This window comes from Periophthalmus magnuspinnatus, chromosome 23, assembly GCF_009829125.3.
Source record: "Periophthalmus magnuspinnatus isolate fPerMag1 chromosome 23, fPerMag1.2.pri, whole genome shotgun sequence".
Classification (NCBI taxonomy): Eukaryota; Metazoa; Chordata; class Actinopteri; order Gobiiformes; family Gobiidae; genus Periophthalmus; species Periophthalmus magnuspinnatus.
The window spans coordinates 23,544,534-23,555,992 of NC_047148.1; the positions used below are offsets into that span (position 1 = coordinate 23,544,534).

At 42.2% G+C, this 11,459-nt stretch overlaps 1 protein-coding gene across 2 annotated transcripts in view; it reads right to left on the bottom strand.

The window, feature by feature from the left end:
- The window catches only part of pdlim5b (PDZ and LIM domain 5b), a 45,127-nt gene that overhangs the window by 17,233 nt on the left and 16,435 nt on the right, over positions 1-11,459 (bottom strand). The window contains exons 4-5 of one of the 2 annotated variants that reach the window (XM_033990228.2): positions 3,039-3,072; positions 2,525-2,871 (exon numbers count right to left, since the gene is read on the bottom strand). In XM_033990228.2, the coding sequence (XP_033846119.1) occupies positions 2,525-2,871; positions 3,039-3,072 (381 nt within the window). Of the gene's footprint in view, positions 1-585; positions 609-2,524; positions 2,872-3,038; positions 3,073-11,459 lie in introns of both variants that reach the window. The other variant, XM_055231818.1, reaches the window with a different exon arrangement.

An 11,459-nucleotide genomic window follows, 5' to 3' on the forward strand; every position in this document is an offset into this window, starting at 1 on the left:
TCAAAAGTTTGTTCGTTTTCATGTTTTTCTGCTACTTAAACTGTTTTTACACATTTATTTGATGCAGCAAAGGAAAAAAATGGATGGATAAAGGTGTAAAATAGAGAAAAAATACACAAAAAGTTGCAAACGACTTCGTTCCTGCAACTTTTCGTATGTTTTTGTTTTGTTTTATCCTTCAAATTACATCAATAAATTTAGATTTCACATCCAGACATTAGATTTTCCAAATACTTAGTTACTTCTCAGACTTCAGCGCTTCTTATTTGTGAAGTAAAATCACACTTCTGACACAAAATGTGATGTTTTTAATCGACCGAACGACGACAGAAGCTCCATAAACTTCCTCTGAGCTGAATATTTACAGAGATTCTTATGAGACAGTGTGAGAGAAAAAAGACGAGTGAGGTTTTCAGACACAAACCACACACAGGACACACACAAACCACACACAGGACACACACAAACCACACACAGGACACACACAAACCACACACAGGACACACACAAACCACACACAGGTCAGAGCTGTAATCACATTCCACGTGGTTAGAAAAACAGACGCACAATATTATCACAACTAACTTGGTTTGAGTCTCGTCTTCCTCCTGCGGCAAAGAGAAGAAGAAGAAGAAGAAACGACAGAGAGAAGCTTTAAATCAGCGGGAAGTGAACGGGACTTTGAGAGAAAGAGAGAAACACAGAGAGAACGCACAAACACACAAACACACACAGGAGAACGCACAAACACACACAGGAGAACACACAAACACACACAGGAGAACGCACAAACACACACAGGAGAACACACAAACACACACAGGAGAACACACAAACACACACAGGGAGAACGCACAAACACACACAGGAGAACGCACAAACACACACAGGAGAACACACAAACACACACAGGAGAACGCACAAACACACACAGGAGAACGCACAAACACACACAGGAGAACGCACAAACACACACAGGAGAACGCACAAACACATGGAGAACATTACACATGGAGGAGAACATTACAGAAAGTCAGAAACACAAACACACTGAAAAAACAAAACAGGAGAGAAACACACTGAGGAGAACATTATAGACAAACAGGAGAACACACAAACACACACACACAGAGGAGAACACACAAACACACACACACACACACACACACAGAGGAGAACACACAAACACACACACATAGAGGAGAACACACACACACACAGAGGAGAACACACAAACACACAAACACACACAGGAGAACGCACAAACACACACAGAGAACACTTCATGTTAAAAGTGTCAGGAGTAAAGTTCATTTGTGGAACATTGTGACATCTAGTGGTGAGTTGTGACACTGCACTCGGTGAAAATAACAAAAGTGTGTGATGTTCAGACTGTGCATGTCTGACTTTATAAAGAACAAGACACACACGACACACGATGAAACGTCCACATTAAAGCCACAGTGCGGTGTGTGTGTGCGTGTGTGTGTGTGTGTGTGTGTGTGTGTGTGGGGGTGTGTGTGGGGGTGTGTGTGGGGGTGGGTGTGGGGGTGTGTGTGGGGGTGTGTGTGGTCTGGACGACGAGATGAAGCGAGACTCAAGTGTCACTTTAAGTCGACACAAACATCACAAACAGACACTTATGTTTTTTATCTTCAGCAGAGTAAAGATGTTTTTGGAACGAAACCACTTATTTTTGAAACTATTGACTTTAACGAGCGTAACATCCATTTTAAACCATCACTAAATATTCCATAAAGGATATTTGACTAAAGACAAACTCATCAGCTGCAGAACTTCCAAAAAAATCCAAAAGATCAACGTCTCAGCTGCACAAACACCGACTTTTTGCATAAGACGCGCTGTAAAAAACAAACTCTAAGTACAATCTGCATAATCTGTTGTATAAATGTTGATTATTGTTCAAATATTTTTAACATTTAAAGTGTTTCTGAGCTGGACACATCTTTTTTTTTAATTGTTTGATGCATAAAAGTGACTCAAAAGTTTGTTCGTTTTCATGTTTTTCTGCTACTTAAACTGTTTTTACACATTTATTTGATGCAGCAAAGGAAAAAAATGGATGGATAAAGGTGTAAAATAGAGAAAAAATACACAAAAAGTTGCAAACGACTTCGTTCCTGCAACTTTTTGTATGTTTTTGTTTTGTTTTATCCTTCAAATTACATCAATAAATTTAGATTTCACATCCAGACATTAGATTTTCCAAATACTTAGTTACTTCTCAGACTTCAGCGCTTCTTATTTATGAAGTAAAATCACACTTTTGACAGGTCTTCAGAGTAAAAACGATGCTCTCGGACGCAAAATCAGACGTTTTTGTTGTAAGTTTTGTTTTGTTTTATCTTTGTTTCCATTTATAATCCAGATTTTCACATCGGGACGTTTAATCCGACCCCGGGAAAACGTTTGCGCCGCGATGTCAAACATGTTTCTGCTGCTAAATCAAACAAAATGGCTGCCGTCGTCTACGTAAAAGGCGTGATCTGCGTTTTGAACGTACCCATTGACGTGATCGGACACGCCGTGACCGTCCCGCGGGCTCCTCCTCGGCGCCGTGACCTCGCAGGCGTTCGAGCTGGAGTACAGGTTTATGGGGGAGTTATAAACGCCGGGCTGCGAGGAGGAGGAGGAGGAGGAGGAGGAGGAGGCGGCGGCCGGGGTGAACGCAGACGACTCCGACGGGATGGAGGCCACTTTGGGGGAAGCGGCGTTGCGGGAGGAGACTCCGAAGGGGCGGGGCGTCTGGTTGCACGCGGGGCCGGCCTGTGCGGGGGTCTTAGTGGCGGCGGCGGCGGGCGGGGCGGCGTGGGCGATGGGCACAGGTTTAATGATCTCCTGAACTTCGACCTGGGTGAAGGTGAGAACACACAACGTGCAAACACAACAGCAAACACACAATCAAACCGTGCGTGAGGGAAAAGTGCAGAGTGCGGCATTAACGAGCGACAAGTTAAACACGACACGAGTTGAAAATCATTTAAAATAAAAGTTAGAATCATTTTTAATCGACTCACCTTTGGCGCGGCGTTGGTGGAGGCAGCGGACAGTCTGTGAAAAAAAACACACACATTTTAGAATTAGAATAAAGTCGATCTGGTTTTGTCACGTTCTAAAAATAAAACGCAGAAGTATCAGCTTTATTTTTTACATTATTCTCTCTGTTTTTACTGTGAAACCCCTCACCACACACTTTATACACTTTTCTCACACTCTTCCTTCCTTTTTCTCTTTTCTTTCTTTTTTCTTTTTCTTTCTTTCTTTTTTCATTTTCTTTTTCTTTTTTCTCTTTCTTTTATTCTTTTTTCTTTCTTTCTATTACTCTTTCATTTTCTTTTTCTTTTTTCTCTTTCTTTCTTATTCTTTTTTCTTTCTTTCTTTTTTCTTTCATTTTCTTTTTCTTTTTTCTCTTTCTTTCTTATTCTTTTTTCTTTCTTTCTTTTTTCTTTCATTTTCTTTCTTTCTTTTTTCTCTTTCTTTTTCTTTTCTTTTTCTCTTTTTCATTTTCTTTCTTTCTTTTTCTTTCTTTTTTCTCTTTTTTTCTCTTTCTTTCTTTTTTCTCTTTTTTTTTCTTTTTCCTCACCACACACTTTATACACTTTTCTCACACAGGCGTTAACATTTTCTCACATTTCTCTCTCGTTTAAACTCTCTCAAAGTTCAAACCTTCGTAGGCGTCTTTGTCGGTGCAGAACGTTTCATCGACATTGTGGGTTTTGTCGGGGAGAAAACAAATTGCAAACGTACAGCACTTCAGAGTCACACTGAGATCCAACGTTTATGTAAATTTGTCTGAACACATTCTGTACTGGACAGGAGACACGGCACGGAGGAGACTGATGGACAATGGTCTACAGTCCAACAGCCAATCAGGACGCACGACACAATGGTCTACAGTCCAACAGCCAATCAGGACGCACGACACAATGGTCTACAGTCCAACAGCCAATCAGGACGCACGACACAATGGTCTACAGTCCAACAGCCAATCAGGACGCACGACACAATGGTCTACAGTCCAACAGCCAATCAGGACGCACGACACAATGGTCTACAGTCCAACAGCCAATCAGGACGCACAACACCATGCACATTCAGACGCTGTTAAAAACGTAAAACTGCTCTAAAAAAAAATCCACAAAACGGCGAGACCACGAAAGATGAACCGCGACATATCGAGAGACGACGGAAGTGTAAAAAAAAAACCAAAAACAGCCTGGATGTTCCACTTTTAAACGCCGCTGGACTTTAGACTCCACATTAAAACCACATGTTGACGGGTCTGACCTTTATAAATGTTTTCTTTGGAAAATCGGCTGGAAAATCGCACGAATTTGTAAAAACTGAGCGTTTTTTCTGTCTGAAAACACGGACCATGAGAGTTTGTCTGATGATACAGTGAGACCTGCTCAAATTATTATTAGTATTATTTTATTTATGTATTTTTGTCGCTGATTTCTTGTTGCTTTTGAGTTTTTTTACGACGGTCAAACACAAATAAATTCGGATGCTGCTTTGTTATTTTTGTTGCCATTTTCCGTCATTAAATTATTCCACGGCCTGCGGTTCTGAGTTTTTAAATGAATCTAATGAAACATGAACAGAAGCAGCTGCTCTTCTACATTCTCCTCTGGGCCCGTTCAGACAATACGTCCATTACTCATTAAATCACAAACGCTCTCCTGGTGAATCACTGCGGCTGTTCCGGTCGGCGGCTCCGGGACGTCCGCCGCCAAATTAGACCAACAATCAACACGCTCAAACATTTCCTTTTGGAACGACACAGACTGGCACCGGATCAGAGCCCCGCCCACGTCCTGACCGGTCCAGACCTGAGTCCAGACCCGAGTCCAGACCCGAGTCTAGACCCGAGTCCAGACCCGAGTCTAGACCCGAGTCCAGACCCGAGTCCAGACCCGAGTCCAGACCCGAGTCCAGACCCGAGTCCAGACCCGAGTCCAGACCTGAGCCTGATCGAATCGACAGCAGTGAGATTCTTTAAACGAGCCATTAACAATAAATAACAGGATGGATTTAGTCAAAGAGAAAAGTCACAGACAAAAGTCAAGAACATTCCACACGGCGAATCAAGAGGAAACTGATCCAGAACAAAGGGTCAGTCTGAAACATCACGACAAAACGACAACAGAGCGACAACGACAACAGAGCGACGACAAAACGACATGAGAACGACAACAGAGCAACATCAGAACAACGACAAAACGACATCAGAGCGACAACGACAACAGAACGACAACAGAACGACATGAGAACGACGACAGAGCGACATCAGAGCGGCAATGACAACAGGACGACAACGACAACAGAGCGACAGGAGGAAAGCAGCAGGTTCGACTCGACTCTCAGCGCTCGGCCAAAAAACAGTCACAAAACAGCCACAAAAACCAGTCACAAAAACAGTCAGAAAACAGTCGCAAAACAGTCACAAAACCGCCAAAACACAGTCACAAAACAGGCACAAAACAGACGCAAAACAGTCACAAAACAGTCACCTCTAATGAAACACAAACTGAATTATTAATGAACAAAGCAGGACTAAACCTACAGAACAAATAAAATGATGTATAAACTGGAGCAGTGAACAAAGACTCAAATATGAACAAATACATATAAACTAAGTAGAACAAACAGAAAAATGAGATAAACTGTAAAAATGAAATGAATTAGATTTACCACTATAATTAAACCCCTGTAAAATAATGTCTGGTATCAGTATCAGTATCAGTATCAGTATCAGTATCAGCGTGGACTCTGTTTCTGTCTTTGAGGTCACATAATATGATTAAACATGTAATGATTATTTCGAGTGTATTATTACTATAATTATTCAGACTTTCTCCTGTTCCTGTTGCCAGGTTCAAGAGGAATGAGCCGCGGGGCGAGGCGTCTCTCCGCTCCACGGCCGCGATCCGTCTGCCGCCAACACAAACAGTCGACGCGGCCCGGTCTGTAACACGAAACGCTCCGCAATCCAACCAAATCTGCACCTTAAGCAGCAGCACGGAGGGTTTTTGAATCGTGATCGGAAAAAAAACAAAACTAAACGTGTCAGAAATAAACGAGAAATTCAGAGGTAAATTCGTTAACGGGACGCGGCGGGAGATCGGACGCACATCTGTTTTCCGAGACTGACCACAGCAGAAATACAGTGAAAAAAAAAACAAGGAAACCAAAACAAATTATATAAACTAGGACTGGAGCCAATGTGGAAAAAGTATAAGTGTTTTTTTTTTGTTTGTCCACATAGTTTCACGTCTTCACTTCGTTTCTCTCGTCTAAAATGACCTTATTTGTGCAGGAAAGAGTCGAATGTGTCTGAATCCTGCAGAGGGAAAAGATTAAACGGACATGTTAGCAGCTATTTTCAGAAGCGTAATGTCGTTAACTGGACGGGCTGCTGTTTGTGTCTCCGTTTGTCCACACGAGATAAACCAGGACCAGGGACACTCGGCCTTATCGCAGTCACATGGACGTTAGAGATAAAGACGCTTTTTTAGACGATTTACACGCCAACGGGAGCGACGCCGGGAAAGAAGGACCTGATTTGTCTGTTATTAATGTTCATATCTTGATTTACAGACACAAAAGTGAAATAAAAACCCCAGGATCATGTAGAGGGTTAATACGAACATTTAAGACCAGAATGAGTCTGAAGCAGCAGAGACAGACAAAAAATAAACTTAAAAAAAAAGAAAGAAAAAAAAGAGAAAAAACACAACTCAAAATAACTAAAAATAAAAACTCAAAATGACTAAAATAAAAAAATAAACTAAAAAATAACAAGATCAAAATAACAAAAAAGTAAATTATGAAATAAAAAAAAACAATAAAAAAAGAATCCTAGAATAAAAATTACTGAAAAACCCTAAAAAAAAAACAAACCTCAAAATAACAAAAAAAACTAAAAAGAAAAAAAAATATATATATAAAAATAAAATAACAAAAAAAAGAAAAAAAAAAAGAACCCAGGATAAAAATAACTGAAAAACCCTAAAAAAAAAAAGAAAAGGAAAAAAAAACAACTCAAAATAACTAAAAAATTAAAATAAAATAAATTATAAAAAATAAATAAATAAATACATAAAAAAAAGAACCCCAGGATCATGTAGAGGGTTAATACGAACATTTAAGACCAAAATGAGTCTGAAGCAGCAGAGACAGAGACAGGAAGTGCACACGTGGTCACTTCCTGTTTTAAAGCGGCGTTAGCAGGTTCGTTATGTGCATTTAAATAAACAGACTGTGGTGATGACGACGAGTAAAAGGCAACAAAAGGAAAAAGAACAACTTCACCCAGAGGTCCATCCGAGAACCTTGAACCACATGGTCTGGGTCCAGGGAAGGACTGGGTTTAGACCTGGTCCAGACCTGGTTTAGACCTGATTTAGACCTGGTTCAGTCCTGGTTCAGTCCTGATTTAGTCCTGGTTCAGTACTAAACATGTATACGTTTATCTGCTCTGAAGTCGATAGCTGACACAGAAAACTCTCGATGCGTTTCTTTCTCGGTTGAGTTTTTTCCACCTGCTCGTCGTCACGTTACTGTTACTGCTTTTGAAAGTTCCAAGGTGTGGCATTAAACTCAACTCCACGAGGATAAACAGCTGCAAGGGAAAGTTTTAAGACAGTTTCACTCCTAAAACGTTTTTGTCCAGTTTCTTTTACTTTGGATCAGACGTGAGGGACACAAACGAGGCTTTTTTAGGAATAAAACACTTAATACGAGACAGAAACGTTAAGCTGGTTGAGCCCCGTCCCCTGAAAAGTTCCACAGTGCATCTTTACATTTTGTTGAATATAATGTGGATTTTCCTCGGTTCCTCTGCCGTACACTAACAGCTCCACCGTAAAACCAAGACAGGTTCAAAACCGCTTAATCAAGACCAGGCCTGTCCACGGATCTGAAAGAGAAGATTCTTTCCTCGGATCCAACCGCAGTGAGATAAGCCACGACTTTAACTCAGGCATCATCTGAAACCACGTCCAGACCCAGATCAGGGGCCCTTCTTTAGACCTGGTTTAGTCCTGGTTCAGACCTTCTTTAGTCCTGGTTTAGTCCTGATTTAGTCCCGGTTCAGTCCTGGTTTAGTCCTGGTTTAGTGCTGGTTTAGTCCTGGTTCAGTCCTGGTTCAGTCCTGGTTCAGACCTTCTTTAGTCCTGGTTTAGTCCTGGTTTAGTCCTGGTTCAGTCCTGGTTCAGTCCTGGTTCAGTCCTGGTTCAGTCCTGGTTCAGACCTTCTTTAGTCCTGGTTTAGTCCTGGTTCAGTCCTGGTTTAGTCCTGGTTTAGTCCTGGTTCAGTCCTGGTTTAGTCCTGGTTTAGTGCTGGTTTAGTCCTGGTTCAGTCCTGGTTCAGTCCTGGTTCAGACCTTCTTTAGTCCTGGTTCAGTCCTGGTTTAGTCCTGGTTCAGTCCTGGTTCAGTCCTGGTTCAGTGACCTCGCTCTTTCTTAAACTTCCCCCTGACTCCGCCCCTCGTCTCTAAATCTGCGTCTTCCTCTGGTTTAACGAGTCAAACGCAGATCCAGGTCACGAGGGGCAAAAGATCTGAGGACGTTCTCGTGTAAACACCGAGACGCACTTTAATCTGCATTGAAGTCTATTGCAGGTTTCATAGCGAGGTGGAGACGCTTCACCCGAGCGCCGTTTCATTCCGCCCCAACAGCAGTTTTCAATACGATAAATAAACATCAATTAGCATACCTCCCTACGACCACAGCCCCGAGAACACGAGGAACCTCCCCCCGAAACACCACCTCGCTGTCAGAAGCACTAAAGAGCGACGGTGGAGACGTGCGGCGAGTAGAAGCGCACAAACCTCCACCGTTTCATTTCATGGCAACGAAAAAAACGAGGGTAAAAACATCAACCCAATCGACTTATTTCACCTAAACGTTGTTGACGTCTCTTGGCCCGTGGCAGATGTTTCAAAAACTGAAATCCTCCGGCGTTATTTGGATCTGCGGCAACACAAACATCTCCGTACGATTAAGTTTTGATATTGAAACTTCCCCAACGTCGAAGAAGGCAAGAAAAACAAAACTCCAGAGGTCGAGTCAGGACGGCGTCTGGGGTTAAATCTAGTCAACGAGTCAAGTCGCCGAATAAAACCTCGACTCTAAAAGCTCAAAAACCTGATTCAGGACACTTCACTGAGCGCACAGGGATTAAAACGTGATTACAAACGTGATTGTTCAGTGTCAGGGCCTCGTCTTTAGATGCGTTTTGTGCAGGTGGAGTTGTGTTGACGCACTGCACCTTTAAAAGCTCGTGCGCGACAGAAGCTCCTCCCACTCCAACCTGCCCCTCCTGCACGTCTTATTACAAACATTAAAAACCTAAAAACACCTTTAAAGTCACTCGCTCTTACACCTCGGACACTTAAAGACGTCCACGCCTCGTTAAAACTTGCTTTAAGTTGATTCATTTGATAAATAAATACTTGGTTACGTGGTTTCGTGTATTTTCCGTCGTTTCTTGGAGCTGTTCGTAATCACAGTGAGGTCTGCAGGTTCGTGAACATTTCCAGATCGTTGGATTAAAACATTTTCACCGAGGGCCACATCAGCAAAATGGTCGCTCTCAAAGGGCCACACGTAAAATAAACGCAACCACTTTTTTAACGCGATCATTAACCGTCTCTGTATTTATTTCGTATTTGAGTTACAAATATCGCACATACATTTCCGTAGATGTAAAAATATGCCCGTGTAACTGTATCTCCTGATAAACTGACATTTTAAGACAGTCAAACCTTTTCATTTACCCCGTCGTGGGCCACATAAAAAGACGTGGGGAGCCGCATTTAGCCCGGGGGCCTTGAGTTTGACACGTGGATTAAAGGATGGACAGATCTGTTTGTCCGGACGTGTCGCCTCTGGATTTGTTTCGTTTCTTGTCGCTGCGTTAAAGACGTCGTGAATCGGACAAAGACGCAGACGTGACTGAAGCGTCGACGAGTCTCTGCTGCAGCGAAACGCGACGAGAAACCCCGCCCCGTCGCCATGGAGCTCAGAGGTGGATTCAATCGGGTAAAGACTCAGAAAGCTGGATTTTAAAGGCAAGTGATCAGATTTTACTCAGACTTGTTCAGACTTTATGGACACTCTGTATTATTCAGATTTCATTCATAATAAAACATCCCCAAATCAGGAATGTACGGAGCCCCACGTAGGACATTTGTGAAATATAAAACTAACACGTTCCCACACGATATTATCACGAGGGAACGAGTTAATCATCCCCAGCATTTTTATTTTTTAACTTAAATATCTCGTGCACTCGTGAAAATATATGTATAAAAATTATTATTACATATTTTTGACAAGCAGGTGCAGCAGGCGACCTCTTGGTGGCGCACATGTGCTAGAAGAACAGGTAGAAAAGGACGCGTGGGAAAAAGAAGAAGAGAGGCTTTGATGCGATCGGGACAGGACGTTAAAATCAAACATTATTTTACGCTGGGGATGAGCTACAGTGACGTATTAGCGGCGCTCGATTTGGATTTTGGAATTATCTCGTTCACTCGTGATAATATCGTGTGGGAATGTGATAATTGCGTTAATATTATATTTCACAAATGTCCTACGCGGGGCTCCGTAGTTTTGAACCGTAACATCTGATTTATTTGACTTATATTTTACGTATTGACATTAATTTGGGTCATTAGTATTTTGTTTATTACTTTGTACTCTCTGTCTCTGCTGTCGGTTTATTTGAGCAAAGAAGAAACAAGAAAATAAATCAAATTAAATCTAAAACTGTGACAAACCACAACCTCCAGAGACTCAGAACGATGAATTAAAGTCACAGTATTTTCTCCTGTAAATGAAACTGGCCTCACGTTTATCCCAAAAATAACACATTATTATTGCATAAATTCTGCATCGCTGTGGGCGCCGCCGTCGTCTGTCGAGTCGTTTTACTTCACACGAGGTCGATCCGTTTAAAGCCAAGAGTCAGTTTAGTGTTGGTCGAATAAACACTGAACGTTTTACACAAATCAGCACCAATTTATATCAGATTTAACAGCAAACGTTTTCCCAATTTCTCCATTTAAATGACGAGGGCGTGGTTTAGTCGTACTCGATGGCGAAAGTGGGCGTGGCGTGACCTCTGTAAACCCTCGTGGACTCTCTCTGCTCTTATCTCTCAAACCAAACGAGTGAAAATGGCGCGTGACGACGGAGGAAACGCGCTTCTTAAATGGAGCCGGGAATAAACCAACTCAAAACTAAATGAAACGTGCAACAAGCGTCTCTTTGTTTACGGCGTGTTCTCGTAGTTTCCATGTTCCCCTGAGCGTCTGGACTCTCTCTCTGCGCCGCACGCTGCAGATCACATCCAGCTGTGGGATATTTTGGGGCCGTTTTCTCACGATGAAAAGCCCCAGAGGCCGCGTCGCTCTGATGTGCGAGTGACAC